General features: G+C 42.2%; 1 protein-coding gene across 2 annotated transcripts in view; it reads left to right on the forward strand.

The window, feature by feature from the left end:
• efcab6 (EF-hand calcium binding domain 6) overlaps positions 1-27,185 on the forward strand; it is a 190,580-nt gene extending 163,395 nt beyond the window's left edge. For both annotated transcript variants that reach the window (XM_070900566.1, XM_070900567.1), the window contains 7 exons: positions 733-924; positions 9,538-9,762; positions 10,851-11,003; positions 12,159-12,327; positions 15,205-15,389; positions 25,632-25,781; positions 26,376-27,185. In XM_070900566.1, the coding sequence (XP_070756667.1) occupies positions 733-924; positions 9,538-9,762; positions 10,851-11,003; positions 12,159-12,327; positions 15,205-15,389; positions 25,632-25,781; positions 26,376-26,495 (1,194 nt within the window). In that variant the 3' untranslated portion in view covers positions 26,496-27,185. The remainder of the gene's footprint in view (positions 1-732; positions 925-9,537; positions 9,763-10,850; positions 11,004-12,158; positions 12,328-15,204; positions 15,390-25,631; positions 25,782-26,375) is intronic.
• Positions 27,186-27,854: the final 669 nt, after the last annotated feature.

The raw sequence follows: 27,854 nt of genomic DNA on the forward strand, positions 1-27,854 counted from the left end.
GAATCCTTCTGGAATGTAAAGATAAACGTCGGCTTCTATTCCCCACTGCTAACCCCACTCCCCAGTCTCCACCCTCACCTCCGACAATAAGTGTGAGGAGCTCATGGACTACTTTGTCTCTAAGATTGAGACCATCTGTTCGGCGGCCTCTGCCTCTTCCTTTCCTTCCTCTAGCCCACCGATCCAAATCTCGGCTGTCCATGTCATAACTCGTACCAAGTCCCGTTCACCCATCACCCCTGTGCTCACTGACCTACATTGGCTTCCGGTTAAGCAACGCCTCAATTTCAAAATTCTCATCCTTATTTTCAAACCCCTCCATACGCGACATCTGCACTCCTCTAATTTTGCCCTCTTGAGCATCCCTGATTAAAATCGCTCAACCATCGGTGGCTGTGCCTTCTGTTGCCCCAAGCACTGCAACTCCTTGCCTGAACCTCTCGGCCTCTCTATCTTTCTTTCCTCCTTCAAGACGCTCCTTAAAACATACCTCTTTAACCAAGCTTTTGATCACATGCATTAATTTCTCCTGATCCGGCTCGGTGTCAATTTTTTAATCTCATAAGACTCCTGTGAAGCGCCTTGGGACGTTTCCCTATATAAAAGGCGCTATATAAATACATGTTGTTGTTGTTCGTACCTTGTTGAGTTGTGCATTGAGCTATTAAGGGGACTTGGAAGATGTCTTAGTTGTAATGAGTATGGATTTTTTTTGTCATTTTGTTTCCTCAGGCCTTCAAATCATTCGATAAATATGGAAATGGAAAGATCAATTCATTAGCATTCCGCCAGGTGCTTCATAATGTATGCTTCAGGCTGACGGACAAGCAATTCAATTACCTCCTCAGCAAATTAAAATTAGACTCAGACTACATGGTAGACTGGCTCGACTTTCTACAGTGCTACAGCATTTACAATTACCAGGTCAGCATAGTTTACATCCTAATGTTTATTCCTCAACTGTTCAGTCTTTTACCCCCTTGAACATTTTTTTCAACAAGCACATATAATCTCCTTCATGTTGCATCAACACATCATTTTTGGGAAATATTTAATGATCAACTTTATAAAGCTCTAGAAACAAATGAATATGGCCCTTATGGCTAAAGGGATCAAGGGGTATGGAGAGAAAGCAGGAAAGGGGTACTGAGGAAATGATCAGCCATGATCTTATTGAATGGTGGTGCAGGCTCGAAGGGCCGAATGGCCTACTCCTGCACCTATTTTCTATGTTTCTATGTTTCTATGTAAATACCGAACTATAGAGCATTTCATAATTGCAATCCTGTAACTTATCTTATCTCTTAGTACTGAATTGTTAACTCAGTCATTCAAGGGCTTTAGAAACAGTTTGCAATGTAACTTAAACATCTATCGCATATATGCTTCTATTGTGCATTACTATTATGATGGTTTCCGCTATCTAACACAGTAACAAGGACATATTTCCTATACAATGAACGTTGGTTTCTGAGAACACAGGAATATCTATAGGATTCATACTAGGGTATGAACCAGCAGCCTGGATTAAAATCATGATTCAACAACGCTGGTTCATTTAGCAAGTGATGATTAATATGACATTTGGTTTACAGTGTTACATTCTGGCTGCTCGGGAGAGATTTCCTGGGGAGCCTTCGATTGTTGGTTGCCCAGTGGTGCTGCCGCTGAGGGTATTTGGGTCAGGTCTGCGATCTAGGCCTGACCTCTCAGCTCACATGTACCAGATCCTCATTGCTAGCATGTATGAGTATTGGAGAAGCAACCAATCACATTATCAAAGTCACAAACTAACTTTACATTTACAAGATTACGTATGAATTCTTTGTTGCTGAATCCGCTTCCTATATTTGGTAGCTAGGAAAGAATTGGGTTATATTACAGTACCACACTAACATAAACAGGATACAATTCTGAGGTTAATGCTTGGCATGCATGGAAGACAGTTTCAGATATTAGCTCCATCATTTCACAGGCAGAAGTGGTATGTGAAGTCTTGTTACTGATATTTCATATAGACTTTAGTGATTGACAAATAAATTGAGGTGAAGTTCTGGGATAAATATAATGGTTTGACTTAGGCACCAGCAAGGCTGTTCCAAGAACGTTGATGGTGAATTGTGACTGAATAGGATGCTGTAGTCCATTTTGATAAGGGATGGAGGTATTTAAGGACTGCACTCCATGGTGAAGAGGATATGATTGAGGCAGGAAATCCTGAAGTCAAAGTGGCAAAATATATCAGAGGAGTTCTTTATGTAGCTTTAGTGTCAGCTGTGGCTCAGTAATAGCACTCTCACCTCTTAGGTTTTGGAATTCCCTCCCTAAGTCTCTTTGCCTCTCTACCTCTCTCTCCATTCTTTAAGACACTGCTTAAAACCTACCTCTTTGCCCAAGCTTTTGGTCACCTGTCCTAATATCTCTTTATTTGGCTTGGTATCAAATTTTGTTTAATAATGCTCCCGTGAAGTGCCTTGGGGCATTTCACTGTGTTAAAGGTACTATATAAATATCAGTTGTTGTTGTTGAGTCAGAAGGTTGTGGGTTCAAGTCCCACTCCAAAGATTGGAGTACATAATTTAGGCTGATGCGCCAGTGTAAGTCCTGTGGGACCATTGTACTGTCGGAGATGCGGTCTTCCAGATGAGATGTTAAACCGAGGTCCCGTCTGCCCTCTCAGGTGGACATAAAAAGATCCATGGAATATTCAAAAAAGAGCAGAGGAGTTCTCTCAGTGTCCTGGCCAACATTTATTCCTCAGCCAACACTTTAAAAATACAGATAATCTGTTCATTTATTTCCTTGCTTTATGTGGGATCTTACTGTGCATAAATTGACTGCCACATTTCCTACATTACAACAGTGATTATACTCCAAAATTACTTCATTGGCTGTAAAGCATTTTGGGGCGTCCTGAGGTTGTGAACAATGCTATATAAATGCAAGTCTTTCTTTCTTGGGACTAGACAAGGGAAGAGAGAATGGAGCCTAACAGGGGATACGTTCAGTGGAATGGGAGCAATCTGAAACAGTGGGTTAGCTATTAAACCTATATTAATTCCCTCCTTGCAATAGTAGTTAGTATTTCTTTATTCTTGTCCTTCATCTATTGTAACAGCCGGTCCTCGTTGTTTTGCTTAATTCTATAAATATGTTTTCCCTCTTTTCTTCATCCTTTATTCTAACAAAGGGTTTGAAACTAGAAATGAATCTGTCTTTTCTCTTTTCAGATGCTGATGGCTCAGCTGTGTATTAACAGCAATCTTTGTTATATTTCCTATTTCTGGTATTCATCATTTTTCCTTTTTAACTTTTCCCCCTCCCCTCCACCAAACAAAATCCCTGTGTGTCCACTTCACCATTGCCTAATTTTATGGTCATTGCTTGATTCTATTGCTGTTGCAGTACAATGCATATTTCAGATAAACAGTCTTAGAATGTTTTAAATCCTGACCAGATTCCAGCACATCACATTCCAAAACACATCATGTTTTGTATTTTTCTAAAATGATTATCTAACTGATTTTTTTGTTCAGCCACTTTGATTGTTCTCTGGCAGTCCTCATGACATGTGTGAAAAATAACTGAATTACTTATTGTGCATTTCCGTGTGGTTTAGTGGAGTATGGTATTTATTAAAATAATTAAAATGTTTTAAAGATATATATATTTTATTAAACAAACAAAAAGTAAAAAAGGTGTTCACCTCCTCCTCCTCCCCAGGCTAAAATAATGGTGAGTACAGTTTTTATATCGGAGTTACTATTGACACCATAGCATTCCTACATCAAGATGACATCACGACTATTGACATGTAGCTGCCCTGCACTCGACTCAGCTTAGGCGTTTAGTGTTGCAGGTGCTTAGGGTTTGAGTGTTAGAGTTAGGGATTGTTAGCACTGGGCATTGTGCGAGATCTTAGCTGACACTCACGCTGTTACATCTGCATTGCCTGCAGAAAACTCATATTGACATCACTATTGACAACTACCGTTGTCACTAAATGGATCCTTTTTATATTGACAGAAAAAAAAATCATATTGCTCCTTTAGGATTAGATATTGGGGACAAGTATATAACTGAACAGGCATGTTTAATTGTGCAGTTTTCAATAGAATAGGTGGACCATCTATTGTCATTTTATAAAATTTAGATACTGCTGCTGGTGTGCCATTTGGTGTTAACTGGATTAATGATTAGGCTGAGTCATCATGGTTTTTGAAAAGAAAATCATATTTAACAAATTTATTAGCATTTTTTGAGGATGTAACTAGCAGGGTTGATAAATGGGAACGATTGGATGTAATATATTTGGATTTCCAAAAGGCATTCAATAAGGTGCCATATAAAAGGTTGCTACACAAGATAAGGGCTCATGGGGTTGTACATATTAGCATGGATAGAGGATTGGTTAGTGGACAGAAAACAGAGAGTAGGGATAAATGGGTCATTTTATTGTTGGAAGGCTGTAACTAGTGGGGTGCTGTAAGGATCAGCCCTTGGGCCTCAGCTGTTTACAATCTAAATTAATAACTTAGATGAAGGGATCGAGTGCAATGTATCCAAGTTTGCTGACGATACAAAGCTAGGTGGGAAAGTCACCTGTGAGGAGGACACAAAGAGCCTGCAAAGGGATATAATCAGGTTAAGTGAATGGTTAATAAAGATTACATAGGATTACATAGAATATACAGCACAGAAACAGGCCATTCGGCCCAATCAGTCCATGCCGGCGTTTATGCTCCACTCAAGCGTCCTTCAGTCTTTCCTCATCTAACTCTGTATGTTTATCTAACCGCCCCTTCAATGTATCTTTATCAGGGAGAGCTTCCCTGATAAAATGCAACATTCCCCACTGACACCTGGGAGTCCCTGGCCAAAGACCGCCCTAAGTGGAGGAAGTGCATTCGGGAGGGCGCTGAACACCTCGAGTCTCATCGCCGAGAGCATGCAGAAATCAAGCACAGGCAGTGGAAAGAGCATGGGGCAAACCAGTCCCACCCACCCTTTCCCTCAGCGACTATCTGTCCCACCTGTGACAGGGACTGTGGTTCTCGTATTGGACAGTTCAGCAACCTAAGGACTCATTTTTAGAGTGGAAGCAAGTCTTCCTCGATTCCGAGGGACTGCCTATGATGATGATGAAATGTATCTATACTATTCGCTTCAACCACTCCCTGTGGTAGCGAGTTCCACATTCTCACCACTCTCTGGGTAAAGACGTTTCTTCTGAATACCCTATTTGATTTCTTGGTGACTATCTTACATTGATGGCCTCTAGTTTTGCTCTTCCCCACAAGTTGAAACACTCTATATCCAATCTATCAACACCTTTCATGATTTTAAAGAACTCTATTAGGTCACCCCTCAGCCTTCTCTTTTCAAAAGAAAAGAGGCCCAGCCTGTTCATCCTTCCCTGATAGGTACACCCTTGCATTTCTGGTATCATCCTTGTAAATTTTCTCTGCACCCTCTCCAGTGCCTCAATATCCTTTTTATAATATGGCGACCAGAATTGTACACAACACTCTCAGTGTGGTCTAACCAAGGTTCGAAACCGGTTTAGCATAACTTCACTACTTTTCAAATTCTATCCCTCTAGAAATAAACCCTCATGCTTAGTTTGCTTTTTTATGGCCTTGTTAACCTGTGTTGATACTTTTAGTGATTTGTGTATTTGTACTCTGAGATCCCTTTGCTACTCTACCCCATTTAGATTTTTATTTTCAAAGTAATATATGACCTCCCTATTTTTTTACCAAAATGTAATACCTCATATTTATCTGTCTTGAATTTCATTTGCGAATTATATGCCCGTTCTGCAAATTTATTAATGTCTTCTTGTAATTTGTTGCAGTTCTCCTCAGTATTGATTATTCCCCCCCCCCCCCAAATTTGGTGCTGTCTGCAAATTTAGAAATTGTGTTTTTGATTCCAAAGTCTAAATCGTTAATATAAATTGTGAACAACAGTGGTCCCAGCAATGATCTTTGTGAAACACCTTCTGCCACTCTGAAAAGCTACCCTTTACCCCTATTCTCTGTTTTGAAGCAAGCTAGCTATCCATTCTGCTGACTCAACTCTGCATTCTCTGTCCTTATTCATTAGTCCATTATGTGGTACCTGAAAATCTAGATAAATTACATCTGCTTGTCTTGTCTACCCTATCCGTTACCTCTTCAAAAACTTCAATGAGCTTGGTCAAGCAAGACGTTCCCTTTTGAAATTTATGCTGGCTATTTATTATTATATTTTTGGTTTCTAGATGTGCTTCCATTTTCTCCTTTTGTAGGGATTCCATTATTTTTCCTATTAAGCTGACTAGTCTATAGTTCCCTGGACATGTTCTATCTCCCTTTTTAAATATAGGTATTATGTTAGCTGTCCCCTAGTCCTCTAGCACTACGGGACGGATTTTTGGCTTTCGGGGTTTTTCGGTGAAAGCAGTAACAATACGTGAAACTGACCGTTTTCGCTGCGCTACCGTTTTTAGGCCGAACTTTCAGTCTTTACATCTACGCGGTAAATGAGACATTGCACGATTATTCGCGGTGCAAAACGCGAGTTTCAGCAACTTTAGTCTGTGGTTGTTTGCTTGATAGAGGCCTCGGGGGGTGGGGGGGGAAATAAAATAAAATTGCAAAAAACATTCCAAAAATATTCACAAAATTCTTAGCTACCAAATTGATGAAAAATTATTTAGAAATAAAAACTTTAACTTACTTTTTTTGCAGGTTTACCTACTTACCACTGCTGGCAGGGCTACATCGACAGGTTTGATCTGTCGGTATTCTGGGCACGGCATATGGGTCGGGAGAGTGCTGAAAGTACGACTGTAATGCAATCTGCGTCGTTACACGTTGGCGGAACTCTTCCCAGTGGTACTTCCCATCGCCGCCGCAAACAACGAGCCCACGATCCCACCCGGGCTTTGCGACTGGGTTTTCGCCACGGAGAGTCAAAGCGCAATGAAAACCCAGTTGCAAACCAGCCAAAAATCTGGCCTTACACCTTTTTCTAATGAATTATAAAATATGTGGAGTAATGCCTCTGCTATTTCTTCCCTAGATTCTTTTAAAATGCACGGATGCAATCCATCTGACCAGGGGTTTTATCCTCTGAGTTTGATTAGTTTAATTAATATATCACCTTTTTTTATTTTAAATGTACTTATCTCATTACTAATCTCATCATCCAGTGTTATATCCACCGTAAATCCTGAAGTAAAGTAATTATTTCATATCTCTGCCATCTCTCTATCATTGCCTGTAGTATTATCCTGTCCTTCCCTTAATAGCCCAAATCCCATCCCGAACTTCCTTTTTTTATTTATGTACCTGTAAAATATTTTACTATTTTGTTTTTTGTTCCTTGATAATTTAATTTGATAGTTTCTCCATGCCTTCCTAATTGTTTTTTTGACTCCTCTCCTAATCTCTTCGTATTCTCCCTTATCATGCTCTCCCCTGCTGCCCATGTACTTAATGTATGCCTCTTTCCTTACCCTCAATTTTTCCTTTGTGGCTTTATTCATTCACGGTGTCTCATTAGTGTTTGGCTTGTTCTTGTTTTGTAGTGAAATCTATTTTTCATAGACTCTGTTGAACACGGTTTTAAATATTTCCCATTGCTGTTCCATGTCACTGTTTGCCAATATTGTTGTCCACTTTATTTTCCCAAGTTCTATTCTCAGCCCCTCAAAGTCAGTTTTTCTCCAATCTATTACCCTGGTCTTTGTCATACTTAAGTCTTTCTCAATTATTATCTTAAAACATATTATATTATGGCCACTATTATCTAGATATGGCAGATGGAGTATAATGTGGGGAAATGTGAGGTTATTCAATTTAGGAGAAAGAATAGAACAACGGAATATTTTTTAAACGGTAAGAAACTATTAAATGTTGGTATTAAGAGAGTGTTTGCATCAAGATACACAGAAAATTAACATGCACGTACAGCAAGCAATTAGGAAGGCAAATGGCATGTTGGCCATTATTGCAAGGGTGTTGGAGTGCAAGAGTAAGGAAGTCTTACTCCAATTGTACAGGGCTTTTGGTGAGATCACACCTGGAGTATTGTGCACAGTTTTGGGGGCTGATTTTCAGCAAGGCCTCCACCCGCCCAATAGCCGCCGAAATACCGGACGGTACTTTGGGCAGGATAGTCATGAAGAAGGTCCCTCGAAGGTTGGTGGGTAGCAAATGGAAGACGTATGCTGCCAATCTGGGCGGTAGCAGGCGGGGGGGTCTCATTCTCGGTGGCAGAGGTGCTTGCCGCCCAAGTGCCGCCGAGGATGGAGTCGGGCCCATGGAGGGTCGACGACCTGGAAAAAAAAAAATCACAAATAAAAAATACAAAAACTATCCGAAAACCTTCAGGAGATCCCATGCAGGTAAGTCGCTGTTGAAATTTAAAAAAAAAATGTTCACTTATCTTTTTTTTAGGTTGTTCAGACTTATCGTCGGGGACAAACCAGCCTGCAGCCAGTGGTCCACCTCCGTTCTGCCGCCAAGTCCCGCCGACTCCCGCCCACAGGAATCTGGAAGCTCGGCGGGCAGGAGCTCAGTTGCGCCACTGGGCCGTCCGCTGACGTCAGCGGGCGGCACCCGGCGCCTCTCTCCTCCCGCCCGCTCCAGGCCATCTCCAAAGTGGCACTAGGCGGATCTGCAGGAGGAATGTCGGTGGGAGTGGGCGGCAGTCGGCGACAGCGGTCAGTTGGCTGTTGAAAATCGGCCCCTTGGTTTCCGTATCTGAGGAAGGACATACTTGCCTTAGAGACGGTACAACAAAGGTTCACTAGATTGATCCCTGGGATGAGAGGGTTGTCCTATGAGGAGAGCTTGAGTAGATTGGGCCTATACTCTCTGGAGTTTTGAAGAATATGAGGTGATCTCATTGAAACACATAAGATACTGAGGGACATTGACACGATAGAAGCTGAGAGGTTGCTTCCCCTGGCTGGAGAGTCTAGAACTAGGGGGCATAGTCTCAGGATAAGGGTTCGGCCATTTAAGACTAAGATGAGGAGGAATTTCTTTACTCAGAGGGTTGTGAATCTTTGGATTCTGTACCTCAAAGGACTGTGGATGCTAGTCATTGAGTATATTCTCGGCTGAGATATATTTTTGGACTCTAAGGGAATCAAGGGATATGGGGATCAGGCAGGAAAGTGGAGTTGAGGTTAAAGATCAGCCGTAATCTTATTGAATGGCGTAACTGGCTCGTAGGGCACTATGGCCTACCCCAACTCTTAATTCTTATGTTATTATTACTGAATATCTGGCAGCATTTATTTTGCTGGTTTATTCACAATTTAGCAGTTTTCAGTCTGTGGACTTCGTCTCCCATAGTGGGTCAGTCAATGAAAAGGGAGCAGCATCATTCTCTAAATCAGCTGTGAGGTGCCTTAGATGTGAAATTGGCACCAATTGAACCAATAGAACTGTGTGTGTGTGAAAATAAATACTTTTAATTTATTTGTCTGTAATTTATATGAATTTATAGTTTTTGACTAAAAATATCTTTGCATTGCAGGCTGAACAGGTGCCAGAAGGACAAGATCAAACCACCAGTCCTAAATCATCTCAGCAGTCAACAATGAATGATATTATGTCCCATATCCGGGAGGTTGTCAATGCATGCCTCTACACCATTACTCAAGAATTTGAAGACACTGATTATGCCAATGTAAAAGTTATTTCCAAGAAGGACTTTAAGGATATATTTTTCAAGCATTTCATGATCCTCACAAATAATCAGGTTCGCTCTTTAGAAACAGGAATTGTATATGAATGTAGTACTATCTACTCCTTTTACTTTGAAGCCTTTGTTTTCTTGGAAAAATATTGAATTATCCAAGAGTACGAAATTAAGCAATTTTAATAAAACAGTAAAGGAGGATTTTCTTGCATGCTTTCAATTCAATTAACATAATTTGTTGAATTAAGGAACTTCGAATGAAGAGAATTAGTCTGTGTGATTTCTTATGTATTTTTTCTTTTTATTTCTGTATGTATATTTAATAGACAGAATATGAGGTAGCCCTGTAGTATCAGCAGTGGACCAGGCAAGGGCTAACAAATTCAAATGTCTGTGTCAACTGCAGTTTAAAGCGCCTGCTTTAAAGGAGTGAGCACTAATGTGACAGGGTAGAAATCACTGGGAGGACGAGCCCTCCCCAAGAAATGATCATACAGGGCTCCCTTGATGACTCAGTAAGTTTATTACTGAACAGGTTTAATCCAGAGTTTGAGCCAGCTGATCTCTGCTGTGATAGTGGCAGAGTCACTACAGCTACCCTCAGTGCCCCTGTGCTAGTTAGGGGGGCGGGATCAACTATGCAGTGATCCCCGATGGAAGGGCACATGTATGAACATTGGGTGAGGACAGTATCTGATGCCTGCCATAGATTAGCTGACCAACACTCCCTATCCTTAGTGAAGAATGGACACAGACAAAGTATCAACAGGCACTGTCACCTGAAGAAGTGTATCCTAGTATCAGTCATCACTTTTGGGAGAGGAGCAAAAAATGTACATCATTCAAGGTGTGAAAAAGATTTATTTCTGAAGAACTGTGCAAGTCAATAGCATAGATGTAAACCTAAAGCTAAGTAGGTGTATATTTTGTTATTGGTAATGATAAACTACTAACAGGTAGGAATAGCAGAAATTCATGAATATCCGACATCAAGTAAACTTATGGTGTAGTTTTGCATTGAATTTTCACTAGTTTATAATTTTCTTTGATTTCACACTTGCACATTTCCAGGAGATATATTGCATTTGATTGAAAAATAAAGTTTGATGTAGTTTGAGAGTTTTATTTCAATTTCCACTTTTATTCAGTTTGAAAACCTGTGGAACCATTTGCCAGTCAATGATTTTGGGAATTTGGAGTACCACAAATTTTTGAAGCAGTTCACTGGACAGCAGTCGTTGGAAGGGCAATCAAAAGGTAGTCGAGCAGCAACGCCAGCAAAACCATCAACTCCAGGAACTGTGAGTAGGCCTCATTCTGATGCTAAGCATCCCAAAACAGCACCTTCCAGCCACAGTAATGGAAAAGAGCTTTCAAAAGCTACTTATTTATAATGCTGCTAAAAGCATTAGGCCAGAAATTGCTGCAATGGCGCATCTCATGGTGAACGATGTTAATTGGACTTTTTACCTCACTGTTCACATCGTATTAATTTTTCAATGCAAATTGTTAGAAATGTTTTTACAAATTAATAATGGTGAGCCATAATTTGGCCCATGATTTTTCTTTTAATTATGTAGCTTTCAATAATTTTTCTGTAATCGCAGTTTGCAGGACAGAAACGTTCCATATAAACTGGAAAACAGATTTCCAGAAAGCCCATGCTAAAACTTTTGTACATCAGCCATGGGAATGGAAATGAATGACAGCAACTAGGATAGTAATAATAGAAATTACCTGCAAATGATGAACTTGTATTGTTAATTCGGTCCCAATGAGTGTGAATCCACTGAGGCGCTTATTTGCAATAAGTTGGCAGCCTCGCTCCAGAAGTAGGGACTGAAGCCTGAAACATTAACCCTACCACCTTCTCTCACAGATGCTGCCTGACACACTGAGTGGTTCCAGCATCTTCTGTTTTTATTGCTGAGTTTTTGTGGTTGGGTTACAATACGTTGTTACAGTACAATAGAGGGAACTCTTCAGCATCTGCCCCTAATGCTTGATACTATCACTGGCTGACAAAAGCAGTGGTGAGAAATTCCCTAGACCAAAGATTGCCTACCTCGATGAGCAAAGAATCTGTGCAAAAATTATCAATAGAGAAAATTACTTATGCATTTTGACCACTACATAACAATGAACAAAACTGAAAAGCACAGATGTAATAAATCAATACACTAGTCCTCCATTGTTAATGTCTGGCACTGATTTTCATTTATCTAGCTTCTTACATACCTAATGTGTGACTTATTTCTTATCTATTATTACAATAATTTGAACAAGCTTGTGAACTATTTTTTATGTAAGATGTGGCTTTCATGTGCCGACCATGTTATGACCTAAAGTCTCTTGGCACAACTTTTATTTTCCAAGTGATTGGCTTTAAAAAAGTGTCACTACGCAATGACGGTCTCTCTTTTTATCTCTTTGCTATTCTTTTTTGTGTTTTGCAGCCAATGGAGTTGTCACAACGACTAGCCTCTGTAACACCATCGATGAGCTGTGAGACAATTGAGCGGAAGCTGAAGAAAGATGTTTGCAAATTCTGGAAGGAGATAGAGAAGGAATGCAAAGAGAAGGACATTGAGAAACAGGGTGAAATTGATGCCACAGATTTTCACGGTTTGTCAACATTTTATTTTTTTTAAATAGCCTATTATTAATCATCATAATAAATCCCCACTCACACTACCCACCTGAAATGAGATGGTCTTCTCCAGGATGGGCATTAGTTTGGTGAAACCAGATTTTACCCATTTACATAGAAAATACAGGGCAGACGTGATTGAGTACTCGGTTGTAAGAGTTAAGAACAGACTAGATTGATCAAGTACTCATCTAAACTATTTCTGTTATTGACTGAAATAGTGGGGCCAAGGAACCAACTCATACAAATGAAAGGGGTTACAGTAGATATTGGGTAGAGACTTTGCAATTTGAAAAATGCTGATCAATATTTCTTTAATTCTGAAAACTGTTTTAATAAGTTTTTACTGGATAGATTATGAAATTCTGAAGCTCTTAGTGACTGAGGTTTAAAGTATGGGCAAAGCTCAGATTCTTGGTGTTGTGTATGCATGCCTGTTTACTGTGTGATGTCTGTAACACTGTTATGCCACATTGAATGTACCCTTATACTGTACACACTTTACCGGTACACCAGAAGGTGCTGCTGCTGGAGACCTAGGGGATGCCTGCACACGGCAGGTAACCCAGTATAAAAGGGAACTCACAGCTTGTTGTCGGCACTCAGGAGCTGCAAATAAAGGACTACAGGTCTACACAGTTTAAGTATCATACCCTGCCTCGTGGAGTCAATACTAAAGGTGCCTATATACACTGCACTTGGAACAAGCCTAATTGACATAATTTTAATCATTGGGTCACTATCTGTAGTATCTGCTAATCTTCCAGTGTGTTTCTGAAGAAAACAAGGAGAGAAAGTTGATTGAAGTAGAAGGCATTTTCTCAATGTTTTTTCTAAATCTGGTTTGTAGTGGTCTGTTCCCAACTTCTGCAAACAAACATATACACCATCAACATTTCACACAAACCCACCGCATTTTCTGGGTAGTGGTGTTTCTCAATGTTTGCTGCTAAAAATCAGCATGATATTTACACTTCCCATGCTACCACGCGGTCTCACCAAAATGCACCTTTTCAATGCTTTTCTGCACATCCCTTGTTGGCTCCATGATCAGATGGCTCTCCACTAGAAGGAAAAAGACAAGCTTGTTGAACAATGAGATTTCCGCTGCTCTACCTTCAAAGTTACACCGGACAATCGGCAGAACCCTGTAGAAATGATTGCACCCCCCCGCCCTCCCAGATAATTACTAGCTCTGAGTCTTATCCTCTGCCCACCGGCTCAATGCTGTGTTCTGACCAGTGTGGTGTGGTATTGGAGTGATCAGTGATGGTAATATGCTATACCTCAATGTTTGACTCAACAATCAGAGGGAATTAACACCCGATAGGGTAGGGAAAAATCATTGCATTTGCTCACAGATAGATTCTCTCTAAGCTATAGATACTGTACAGTTTTTTTTTAAGAAATATGTTTTTCACTGTGGATAAAAATACATTGCATTGTTGTACCTCATGGTGAAGCAGAAGCATATCCATATCCATCTTGTCTGCAATATATCTCAGCTTCACCAGAAACCTTTTTATAAACTTGATCAACCTACATATCTTTCATTGGCCAGAGGATAGAACAGATTAGTGCTATTACCTTTTTCACACATACCCAGTCCAAGTTTCACACATGCCCAGTCCATGTTTCACACAGACTGTCAGCATTTTTAGAGCAATGTCTGCATGTTCACATTTGTAGGCAAAAGCAAACACTGTCCCCGGCTGTGGCCCTCAGTGCTGCCCTCTGGTGGCTGCTCCAAGAGATTGAAAGCTCACGAGGAGTATGCAATGGCATTCAATCCCCAGAGTAAGCAGGAGAAAGTAGAAGTCGCAAGTGATGTTGAACATAAGAAATAAGAGCAGGAGTAGGCCCCCTAAGGAGGTGGTACTCAGGAAGATAATGGGACTAAAGGCAGATAAATCCCCTGGACCTGATGGCTTACATCCTAGGGTCTTAAGAGAAGCAATGGCAGGGATTGTGGATGCATTGGTTGTAATTTACCAAAATTTCCTGGATTCTGGGGAGGTCCCAGCAGATTGGAAAACTGCAAATGTAATGCCCCTATTCAAATAAGGAGGCAGACAAAAAGCAGGAAACTATAGACCAGTTAGCCTAACATCTGTGGTTGGGAAAATGTTAGAGTCCATTATTAAAGAAGCAGTAACAGGACATTTGGAAAAGCAAAATTTGGTCAGGCATAGTCAGCATGGATTTATGAAGGGGAAGTCATGTTTGACAAACCTGCTGGAATTCTTTGAGGATGTAACGAACAGGGTGGATAAAGGGGAACCAGTGGATGTGATGTATTTGGACTTTCAGAAGGCATTTGACAAGCAGCAGAGGTGGGGGTGGGGGCTGCACCTCATGTCACTGTGACAATCAGATTTAGTAACAGAGAGTATGGACATATATTCACAATGTCTGTAGTTTCTCTGCAGTTTATGTTAAGACAAGGTCCTGCCATGCTGCAATTTCAGTATAACTATATGTCATAGGCCTGTCTTCAGGACTGTTTTTGAGTTGTCAAATTTTCTGGGGTGTGTCAGCTTTTTTGAAGCTGCTGTTCTATATCTGTGAGTTTTCCAGATTGATATATTTCCTGGTCTATATCAAATTATTGATTTGATTGCTTTTTAGGACCAGTTTCTTGTGGTTCAGTTCAAATAAACATTTTTGAATGTACTTTAAGCCGATACTGGCTATACTTTTTAACATAGCCAGTACTACATTCACGTAACTTTTATTCTATTCAAGTTAGCAACTCAGGAAGTTAGCCTGACAGAAAAGTATGTTTGTACTCAGTGCATGTTTGTGAAATATATAAACTCTTGGATGTTTCTCCTCAAAATTCTACCTTCCAGATATATTGAAGAAGCTTTGCATAATGATTAAACCACAAGAGTTCCAGCAGCTGGCAAAAAAATATGATGTCAAGAACACTGGGCGTTTTGCATACCACAAATTTCTTCATCATCTTGTCCTGTCACTGGGGCCACTAGACATGAACCCACTGCAGAGAATGAGAATCCCACATCCAAAGAACCCAGTGCGTACAGTGAGCAATAAAACAGTAAAGAGTGACCTGCTTTAGTGCCATTCTAGAGAAAGTCTCATTTCTACCTGATTGTGTTAATTAATTATGCTCTGAAGGTTGAATAGCTTTTTGAATGCGCTACATTTCCACAAAACAAGTGTCTGTGATTGCCAAAACTTTGGGGCCTCAGTTTTCTTCATATAAATGTAACATTTAATTTTTCCTAAGACTGACATTCTCTTCCTCCCCTCCATCTTCCCTACTGGAAGCTTCTCACTAGCTCATAAGAAGAGGTAGATTGTTAAAGGAAACTGTAGGAGCAGATAGCCATATCAATGTTTCCTACCCAAAATTGTAAGAAAATAGCTGTATACAGAGTATACCTACCTAATGTGAGGGATACCCATGCATACCAGAGTTCTTTTTAATTTAGAAAGTAGATAACTATACCTTTAGTAAAGGACACCATTGAGACCATAAGGAGTAATTTTTAGTTTCAACAAAAATATAAAGAAATCGTGTTTTATTTTAATTTTTTTTAAATCCTCTTCTGACTCTTGGAATCTTGAACATCTTTGTGGTCATCTTTCATATTGTCTTGGTTTATGTTATGTATGTAAGCCTGTAATTACCATGTCTAACAACCAGAGGGCTTATCCCCTGGAGTCCCAAGGGATCCCACAATCCCTTGGGAGCACCTGTATATAAGGAGGCCTCACAGGCTGATGAGGCACTCTGAGATCTGCAATAAAGGACTGCGGTCACACTTACTTTGAGCTTGCAGTATCTAACCTGACTCTTTATCCAACTGGCGATGAGATATAGATAACGAACCCCAATGCAACAATGCAGAAAACTGTGGGCATCCTGGAGAAATTTTCGGAGGGCGATGATTGGGAAACCTTCGTGGAGTGACTTGACCAATACTTCGTGGCCAACGAGCTGGAAGGAGAAGCGGACGCTGCCAAATGGAGGGCGATCCCCCTCACCGTTTGTGAGGCATTAATGTATGGCCTCATGAAAAACCTGCTCTCTCTAGCAAAACCCACAGACAAGTCGTACAATGAGTTGTGCACTGGTCCGGAAGCATCTAAACCTGAAGGAAAGCATTTTGAAGTCGAGGTATCGGTTCTACACGTACAAGAGGTCTGAAGGCCAGGAAGTGGCGAGCTACATCTCTGATCTAAGGCGCCTTGCAGGATATTGTGAATTTGAAGGACACTTGGAGCAGATGCTCAGGGACTTCTTTGTACTTGGCATTGGCCATGAAGTAATGCTTCACAAACTTTTGACTGTAGAGACCCCAACCTTGAGCAAAGCATAGCAATAGCCCAGGAGTTTATCTCCACCAGTGACAATACCAAACAAATTTCCCAGCACACTAGTGCTGCTGCAAGTACTGTGAACAAAGTAACGATGTTTTCGAATCGAAATGTACATGGCAGGACCTACACCCCTGTAGCTGCATGACCGCAGATGACTCAGAGTCTGCCATCAAGGGTGGTGAATACAAAGCAATTAATACCTTGTTGGCGCTGCGGGGGTGATCATCGATTCCATTCATGCTGCTTCAAAAGATACGTTTGCAAGGGCTGTGGAACAGTGGGACACCTCCAACGTATGTGCAGACGAGCTGCAAACCCTGCTAATCCTGCAAACCACCATGTTGCAGAGGAGGACAGATCCACGGTGGATCATGACGAACCAGAGCCTCAGACCGAGGAGGCAGAGGTATATGGGTGCACACATTTACCACAAAGTGTCCCCCAATAATGCTGACGGTTGAATTAAATGGACTCCTGGTGTCCATGGAGCTGGACACGGGCGCAAGCCAGTCCATAATGAGTAAAAAGACTTTCGATACGTTGTGGTGCAACAAGGCTTCAAGACCAGTGCTGACTCCCATTCGTACCAAAGTTAGAACGTACACAAAGGAACTGATTCCCGTAATTGCCAGTGCTGCCATAAAGGTCTCTACGATGGAGTGGTGCACGATTTACCATTCTGGGACGTACCGGGCGATGGCCTCATGCTGTTCGGCAGGAGCTGGCTGGGAAAGATACACTGGAACTGGGACAACGTCCAAGCGCTTTTGTTCGTCGACGACACCTCATGTGCCCAGGTCCTAAGCAAGATCCCCTCGCTGTTCGAACCAGGCATCGGGAAGTTCCAAGGAGCAAAAGTGCAGATCCATTTGATTCCGGGGGCGCGGCCCATCCATCACAAGGCCAGAGTGGTACTTTACATGATGAGAGAGAGGGTGGAGATTGAACTGGACCGCCTGCAATGAGAGGACATCATTTCGCCAATCAAATTCAATGAGTGGGCCAGTCCGATTGTCCCAGTCCTTAAGGGAGACGGCACCGTCAGAATCTGTGCTGATTATAAAGTAACTATCAATCGTTTCTCGCTGCGGGATCAATACCCGCTACCAAAGGCAGACGGCCTATTTGTGACGCTGGTGGGAGGGAAACATTCACGAAGCTGGACTTGACCTCGGCCTACATTACTGGAACTGGAGGAATCTTCGAAAGGCCTCACCTGCATCAACACGCACAAAGGTCTCTTTGTTTACAACAGATGCCCGTTTGGGATTCAGTCGGCCGCGGCGATATTCCAGATGAACATGGAAAGCTTGCTGAAGTCGGTCCCGTGCACCGTGGTCTTCCAGGACGACATCTTGGTTACAGCTCGGGACACCGTCGAGCACCTGCAGAACCTGGAGGAGGTTCTTAGTCGGCTTAATCGTGTGGGGCTCAGGCTAAAATGCTCAAAGTGCATTTTCCTGGCGCCTGAAGTGGCGTTCCTGGGGAGAAGAATCGCTGCGGACGGCATCAGGCCCACCGATTCAAAGACGGAGGCAATCAGGAACACACCGACACCACAGAACGTGACGGAGCTGCGGTCGTTTCTCGGACTCCTGAACTACCTTGGTAACTTCTTACCGGATCTTAGCACATTGTTAGAACTCCTGCGCACTTTACTGCGTAAAGGAGATAAATGTATGGGGTAAAAGCCAATAAAATGCCTTTGAGAAAGGTAGGAAGCTGTTATGTGCAAACAAATTGCTTGTGTTGTACGATCCATGTAAGCATTTGATATTAGCATGTGATTCGTCGCCGTATGGGGTTAGGTGTGTATTGCAACAAGCTAATGAATTTGAGAAATTGCAACCGGTTGCTTATGCATCCAGAAGTCTGTCTAAGGCTGAGAGGGCCTACAGTATGATTGAAAAAGAAGCGTTAGCGTGTGGTTATGGGATAAAAAAATGCATCAATATCTGTTCGGGCTCAAATTTGAATTGGAAACTGACCATAAGCCGCTTATATCCCTCTTTTCTGAAAGTAAGGGGATAAATACGAATACATCGGCCCACATCCAGAGATGGACGCTCACGTTGTCCGCATACAACTACGCCATCCGCCACAGGCCAGGCACAGAAAACTGTGCCGATGCTCTCAGTGGGCTGCCATTGCCCACCGCCAGGGTGGAGATGGCACAGCTTGCTGATTTAGTTATGGTAATGGAAGCATTCGAGAGTGAGCAATCACCTGTTACCGCCCGACAGATTAGAACCTGGACGAGCCAGGACCCCTTACTGTCCTTAGTAAAAAAACTGTGTGCTCCATGGGAGTTGGTCTAGTGTCCCGTTAGAGATGCAGGAAGAAATAAAGCCGTACCAGCGGCGCAGAGATGAAATGTCTATACAGGCAGACTGCCTCTATGGGGTAATCGGGTAGTTGTGCCAAAAAAGGGCAGGGACACTTTCATTAGTGATCTCCACAGTACCCATCCAGGCATTGTAATGATGAAAGCGATAGCCAGATCCCACATGTGGTGGCCCGGTATCGATGCAGACTTAAAGTCCTGTGTGCACAAATGTAATACATGTTCCCAGTTAAGCAATGCACCCAAGGAGGCGCCACTAAGTTTATGGTCTTGGCCCTCCAAACCGTGATCTAGGGTTCATGTCGACTATGCACACCCATTCTTGGGAAAAATGTTTTTAGTGGTTGTAGATGCGTACTCCAAATGGATTGAATATGTGATAATGTCAGCAAGCATGTCCGCTGCCACCATTGAAAGTCTATGGGCCATGTTTGCCACGCACGGCCTGGCTGATGTCCTCGTAAGTGACAATGGCCCGTGTTTTACCAGTGTCGAATTCAAGGAATTCATGACCCGCAATGGGGTCAAACAAGTCACAACTGCCCTGTTTAAGCCAGCGTCCAATGGTCAGGCAGAACGATCAGTTCAAACAGTCAAGCAGAGCTTGAAAAGGGTAACTGAAGGCTCACTTCAGACTCGCTTATCCCAAGTCCTGCTTAGTTACCGCACAAGACCCCACTCACTCACCGGGGTCCCTCCCGCTGAACTGCTCATGAAAAGGGCACTTAAGACAAGGCTCTCATTAGTCCACCCTGATCTATATGAACAGGTAGAGAGCAGGCGGCTTCAACAGAATACATATCATGATCGCGCAAATGTGTCACGCGAAATTGAAGTAAATGATTCTGTATTTGTGTTGAACTATGGACAAGGTCCCAAGTGGATTGCTGGCACTGTTTTGGCCAAAGAGGGGAGTAGGGTGTTTGTGGTCAAACTCGCAAATGGACTCACCTGCAGAAAACACTTGGACCAAACCAAACTCAGATTTACTGATGATCCAGAACAACCCATTATAGACTCTACCTTTTTCGACCCTCCAACACACACACAAGTGGCAACCGACCCAGCGGTTGACCACGAAGCAGAACCCAACACCCGCAGCAGCCCAGCAAGGCTCACCACCCCCAGCAGTCCAGCAAGGCCAGCTGCGCAGCAGCCCAGCGAAAGCCCAACAAATGACTCACCAACACCAGTATTTGCACCAAGACAATCAACCAGGGAAAGGAAGCCCCCAGAGCGACTCATATTGTTAATAGTTACACTATTGACTTTGGGGGGCGGGGGGTGTTATGTATGTAAACCTGTAATTACCATGTTGAACCACCAGAGGGCTTATCCCCTGGAGTCCCAAGGGATCCCACAATTTCTTGGGAGCACCTGTATATAAGGAGGCCTCACAGTCTGTAGAGGCACTCTGAGATCTGCAGTAAAGGACTACGGTCACACTTACTTTGAGCTTGCAGTATCTAGCCTGACTCTTTATCCAAGACATAATAGTTCAGTTGATAGCTCCCTCACCTCTGATTTAAAAGGCTGTGAGCTTGAATATAAGAACATAAGAATTAGGAACAGGAGTAGGCCATCTAGCCCCTCGAGCCTGCTCCGCCATTCAAAAAGATTATGGCTGATCTGGCCGTCGACTCAGCTCCACTTACTCGCCCGCTCCCCGTAACCCTTAATTCCCTTATTGGTTAAAAATCTATCTATCTGTGATTTGAATACATTCCATGAGCTAGCCTCAACTGCTTCCCTGGGCAGATAATTCCACAGATTCACAACCCTCTGGGAGAAGAAATTCCTTCTCAACTCGGTTTTAAATTGGCTCCCCCGTATTTTGAGGCTGTGCCCCCTAATTCTAGTCTCCCCGACCAGTGGAAACAACCTCTCTGCCTCCATCTTGTCTATCCCTTTCATTATTTGAAATGTTTCTATAAGATCACCCCTCATCCTTCTGAACTCCAACGAGTAAAGACCCAGTCTACTCAATCTATCATCATAAGGTAACCCCCTCATCTCCGAAATCAGCCTAGTGAATCGTCTCTGTACCCCTTCCAAAGCTAGTATATCCTTCCTGAAGTAAAGTGACCAAAACTGCACGCAGTACTCCAGGTGCGGCCTCACCAATACCCTGTACATTTGCAGCAGGACCTCCCTACTTTTGTACTCCATCCCTCTTGCAATGAAGGCCAACATTCCATTTGCCTTCCTGATTACCTGCTGTACCTGCAATCTAACTTTTTGGGATTCATGCACAAGGACCCCCAGGTCCCTCTGCACACCAGCATGTTGTAATTTCTACTCATTCAAATAATATTCCCTTTTACTGTTTTTTTTTCCCCAAGGTGGATGACCTCACATTTTCCTACATTGTATTCCATCTGCCAAACCTTAGCCCATTCGCTTAACCTATCTAAATCTCTTTGCAGCCTCTCTGTGTCCTCTACATAACCCGCTTCCCCACTAATCTTTGTGTCATCTGCAAATTTTGTTACACTACACTCTGTCCTCTCCTCCAGGTCATCTATGTATATTGTAAACAGTTGTGGTCCAAGCACCGATCCCTGTGGCACACCACTAACCAACGATTTCCAACCTGAAAAGGACCCATTTATCCCAACTCTCTGCTTTCTGTTAGCCAGCCAATTCTCTATCCATGCTAATACATTTCCTCTGACTCCGCATACCTTTATCTTCTGCAGTAACCTTTTGTGTGGCACCTTATCGAATGCCATTTGGAAATCTAAATACACCACATCCATCGGTACACCTCTATCCACCATGCTCGTTATATCTTAAAAGAATTCCAGTAAATTAGTTAAACGTGATTTCCCCTTCATGAATCCATGTTGCGTCTGCTTGATTGCACTATTCCTATCTAGATGTCCCGCTATTTCTTCCTTAATGATAGCTTCAAGCATTTTCCCCACTACAGATGTTAAACTAACCGGTCTATAGTTACCTGCCTTTTGTCTGCCCCCTTTTTTAAACACAGGCGTTACATTAGCTGCTTTCCAATCCACTGGTACCTCCCCAGAGTCCAGAGAATTTTGGTAGATTATAACCAATGCATCTGCTATAACTTCTGCCATCTCTTTTAATACCCTGGGATGCATTTCATCAGGACCAGGGGACTTGTCTACCTTGAGTCCCATTAGCCTGTCCAGCACTACCACCCTAGTGATAGTGATTGTCTCAAGGTCCTCCCATCCCACATTCCCGTGACCAGCAATTTTTGGCATGGTTTTTGTGTCTTCCACTGTGAAGGCCGAAGCAAAATAATTGTTTAAGGTCTCAGCCATTTCCACATTTCCCATTACTAAATCCCCCTTCTCATTTTCTAAAGGACCAACATTTACTTTAGTCACTCTTTTCCTTTTTATATATCGGTAAAAGCTTTTACTATCTGTTTTTATGTTTTGCGCAAGTTTACTTTCGTAATCTATCTTTCCTTTCTTTATTGCTTTCTTAGTCATACTTTGCTGTCTTTTAAAATTTTCCCAATCTTCTAGTTTCCCACTAACCTTGGCCACCTTATATGCATTGGTTTTTAATTTGATACTCTCCTTTATTTCCTTGGTTATCCACGGCTGGTTATCCCTTCTCTTACCGCCCTTCTTTTTCACTGGAATATATTTTTGTTGCGCACTATGAAAGAGCTCCTTAAATGTCCTCCACTGTTCCTCAATTATGCCACCGTTTAGTCTATGTTCCCAGTCTACTTTAGCGAAATAAATAATAAAGAATCCCATATTAAGGCTGCGACTTCCCCCACCTCGGCGGGTCCGTGGCAGGTGGCATTGGTGGCGGGTCCCAACCCCGCTGCTGGCTCCAACCCATTGTGCAAAATTATTTTCCCTTGATTGGGCTTGCTAAGCCCACATAGCATGTTTGCCGGCCAATTGAAGGGAGCGGGGTCTGATGATGTCATTTGATGATGTGTCATCAGCCACTTTCCATAAAAGGACAATGCGCAATTTAATTTTGACAGTGGTGCTGTCAGTGTTCTACAGCATTGAGGAGCTACAAGCACTGCACAGAGGTGCATAGCTGCACCTAGGCTCTCCCATGACTCCCACCATATGCTTATAGAGGGAGTCACAGCACACAGGGAGGTTCTCTTCCCTTCCAATGGGCAGAAGACACCTTTCCAGGACATCAATGTAGCTTGGTTACACATTGTACAGGAGGACACAAGCAGGGATGTTGTCAGGAGGACCAGGCTGCAGTGGATCAAACCTTTCAATGATCCCAATACATCACAAAATGTTACTGCAAAGCCACACTCAACCTCATCCTGCTGTGCCACTCATCACATCACTATCACTCTGCCTTCCCTACCCTACTCCTGCACAACATTGCTTACCTTGCACCTTCACCCATACCTCTCTATCTACATTATCACTTCCCCATTGCCCTAGCCATCCCTCATCCCAGTTCAATCATACCAACTAACAACTCGCAAGGTATAAGCACTTGGGTGTTTTATGCAATGTTCATGTAAAGTTTCTGCTAATGTGGTGTCAAACATTGGACACATCTGTGTGCACCTTTGGAAGTGGCTTAGTGAGTTACAGTGAATGGTGATATATAACGGTACCTCCCGCAATGGTGATGAGTGTAAAAGGAATGGCTTGGACATTGTCGGGATGCTTTATGGTATTGGTGTGTGGTGATGCCAACCTAGTGCATCATGTGGCAGCCTGGGTGTACAGTATCAAGTGAAGTAAATCTGGCCAAGGTGAGGTCATCCCTGGCGTCCCAGGCAGCAATGTGGTCGGGTGCTGATGCCCTGTGCAGCATCAGTTGATTGTGGAGAAGTTTGGTGTTGTTGTTGGTGCTATTGGTGTGCCTGGTGCTGCTGGTGCTGGGGCTGATCGTGGTGGGATTCTGAGAACTAAAGTGAGAGAGCTTCAAGGGCACCGATGCTGATGGAATAGATGCCAGGTGAACATGAGATGATAGAAGTGATCTGTTAGTGCTGAGAGAGGTTGTTCCAATGAGGTGACACTGAATAGAGAGTTTACTCCAAACTTGCAACACTTGCAATCTGCATAAAACTCAATCTGTCTTCCAAATGCAGTAAGCAACAGCTTCTGAGCTTGGAAAGTGAACAGCTGTGAGCTGGGAGCTTTTATAGCACATTCGCAGCTGTCAAGTAATGAGATGATTCCTTGGTCACACAACTCCCGATCTGCTTACCTGACGTGATCCCCAAGCAGTGTGGACCCCGTGGGCGACCTCGTAAAATGTAACGGTGAGCTCAAAATACTTCTTAATGGGCTGTTAATAAGGTCATAATGACCTCAATTGATTCCCCCGCTGCTGCATATCGGATCTGTTCAACACTGACAGACCCGACATTTGGGAAAGGAGCATGGCAATGGGTTGATAGCGGGGTCTCGGCGTGCTATTAAAAGTAAACGTGCATGCTGATCCACAGAAAAATTCCCCCCTAAGTGTTTGTGATTACCATGAAATGTAGAACTGCATTTTTGGAAATTGTTTCCTACAGTGAGATGTTAAACTGATGTACCATATTTATTTTACTAATGGGTCCCAGAATGTGCAGCCTCTAGTCAGCTCACAATTAAAAATGGCGTGCCGATTCCACAGTTTCTATCTGGTCTTCTCTTCGTTAGTTGTGACCATTTGTGAATTAGCCTGCTCCTTCCCTTGGTGCCAGTTATAACCAGGGCAATTTTTTAATACCACATCTACTGGTGATGATAAAACGGCATCCTATGAAGCCAAAGAATGAAACAGGCAAAATGATGCAATGACAAATAATTTTGATGCAATGAAGAAGGTGTTATAAATTATTGATTGCAATTTGTAATAAAACTCTCTTGATACAATGAGTAAAAATGTATACTGATGCGATGGCACAATGACTCAGTACCATTGTTCACTTTTTGGTTCTATTTGTGCTGAGCAGAATCTTCTCATCCACCTTTTGCATTACAAGTACAGCATCAATGTTTCCATTTAACTGTGCGGCCGCGCAGCACTTGGTGATCCTGCGCAGCCGGTGAGCCGGTCTTCAAACAGAAAAACTGCGCGAGCGCAGAATTCTTTTGGGCCGCGCAGCCCGTTAAAGAGTCCACGCGGCCCAAAAGAAAATTGAAGGGAACATTGTTGAGCGCTGCTCAGATTGTAAGTGAAAAGTGAACTAGTGTCGAACCATGTGGCTTTTTGATCATAACACAATCACTTTCTGCCTCACTCTCAAAATCCTTAATCTTCTGTCATAATTCTAACTGTTTCACTTCTTTTCCTCCATTTCCTGCTCCGCTTTCTCCTTTGGACGTGCACATCCTGAAGTTGAGTGGATGTGAGCAGCTGCGAGGCCCCCTGCCTTTCCCTTCAGTTTTGTAGAAATCTATTTAGCCAGTAGAGTTGATCAAATTAGCAAATTATGAGACAAGAGGAGGGTTACAATAGCTGTGGAATTTTATGTTTTTCCTCAGATGTACTGGGCTACTTTGTTGTTCCACCCTCCCCAGGCCAACCTTTTTCTAAAAGTTCTTTTTCCTTCCTGTTGGACCCAATCACAAAATCTCATTTGAATTTGGTTATGTTATACAGATGAGTCCTGGAACAGAACATGCGATATTTACTAATTTCATGATGCGGATCCAGCCATGCATAACCAAATGTTGGAAGCTTATGCGGCGTACTTTCAAAGCCTATGATGAGACTGGGAGTGGGTACATCCCACTTTTTCAATTTAGACAGGTTTGTATTCTGATGTTTTTAAAATAAATGTAGTGTCTATTGGAAAAAGTGACGATGGAAGTTTTTTCAACAGAATACTCTGTTGTTTTGCTTTGATTTTATGGACCCTGTTTGACTTTCCCGAATGCAGACTGATAACAAACTTGGGTCGTTTTACCAAGTGTACTTATTGTAGTGTTAGACTACTGTAAAACCAAGTGTATTGTTATATGTCATACACAAGAAACAGAGTACAGTACTATATAAGAAGGTACAGCAATGTTTTACCTTTGTAGAGTATAGGTCTCTATAATTGGGAAAATAGTAGTTCTCAGTTTACAGCATTCTAGGTAATTGCAATGTGGCAAATGATCCCTTCTTGTCACATGACCTGGAACAGCACAGTAGGAGTCAGTGCTCAAAATGGTGCTGATGAGCTAAAAACACTGGCAAAAAAAATTGAGGGGAAAAAAAGCTGCCTTGAAGTAGGCGAACACTTTAAAATAGACAAAGGAATTTCACATATGTTAAGGTGTCGGTTGTTAATATTGCATGGTGTAGTTTCCACGGATATGCAGTTGATGCTCTTAATTCTATTCTCTCTGCATTGTGTAGATCCTGTACCAGTATGGTATCCACATAGCGGAGGAGGAATTTTACTACCTGTCTTCCTATTATGACAAGTATCTACAAGGAATGATCTCGTACAATGAATTTCTGCGCGTATTCCTCTGATAATTGTCTGCTTCTAGGTTCCTCCATATTTTAAAAATATTGCATTTGCAGTGATATGTTAACAGCTTTCTGACGATAAGGCCATTTCCTAGACAGTCAACATTAGAATTGATTTGATTTTGTCCTTTCAGTACCATGTACATTTTTACTTTTCAAAGTTTAGGCAACTATGGTTTAGAAACTTTCACTTTTTTTTGATTGGACCCTGTGCTATTGACCAAGAAATAATCAAAAGTGTAAGGAATATTACAAAGACTGCACTGATTTAGCCAGTCATGTAAATGAGTATGTATTTTTTTTTTAAATCATACTGTCAACAATGTATTGCTAAGGTTATTTCTTGGGGGAATTTACTAGTGTCAAAGGCTTAAATAAATTCCAAAGCCTTTACTACAAATGAAATAACTGAAGCAGTATACCACTACTTGTGCAATAACCCATTATCCAACACGCGTTAAAGGGATACAAAATTCATTTTTTTACTTTAAAAATTGGGGGAACTATTGGGGTGAATTCAGGGTCTTTTGATCACTTAACTTGTGCAACGAATAATTCTATCATCACCTATCGTCACTCTTGTGAAACATAGCGAGTGGGGAATGTGAAAAAGATACTGAGATGTTTATACAGGAAAACTAATTGTCGAGAGAAAGAGAGAGTAGCATCTTTACATGTGACATTATCAATAAAACTACAAACTTTAACCAAAATATATCGCCTATGTGTTCCACTAGTATCTATATATCATGGTTCTCTCATTTGAAAACAAGCCCAATTTAATACTAAAAATAGATAAAATAGGCATATAACTTTTTGTCTTAACCTTGGCAACAGCAACATGGCATTCTGCCTACTCCTCACAATTTTATCTGTTTGTTTGTAAATCTACTGAAATGATTATGCCATGAAAAGAGAATTTAAGGAGCAAAGCCCCTTCTTCTTCCTCCTCATAGCCATCTGTTTACACGATGAAACTGTGAGTTACAAAATCCAAACTAACTGATGGTGGCAATTTTTAAATAATGACAGTGGCTAGACATTGCCCCCCCGCCTCAATGGAAACTTGGAGCATGAGTCACCCTGGCATCGCCCAGCTATCCTGGAACACGCCTTAGAGGCATACACATGAGGAATGTTGGAAGTAAAACTGGTCAATGGGGATTGGGAGGTGGGAGGTGTAGGGGTGGAAACCCTCCAGTGGCTGGAGTCATATCTAACACAAAATAGGATGGTCATGGTTGTTGGGAGCCAATCATCTCAGTCCCAGGGCCTTGTTGCAAAAGTTCCTTGGGGCAGCACTGTAGGCCCAACTATCTTCATCTGCCTCATCATTGACCTTCCCTCTATCATAACATCAGA

The sequence above is a fragment of the Pristiophorus japonicus genome, chromosome 15, assembly GCF_044704955.1.
Source record: "Pristiophorus japonicus isolate sPriJap1 chromosome 15, sPriJap1.hap1, whole genome shotgun sequence".
Taxonomy (NCBI): Eukaryota; Metazoa; Chordata; class Chondrichthyes; family Pristiophoridae; genus Pristiophorus; species Pristiophorus japonicus.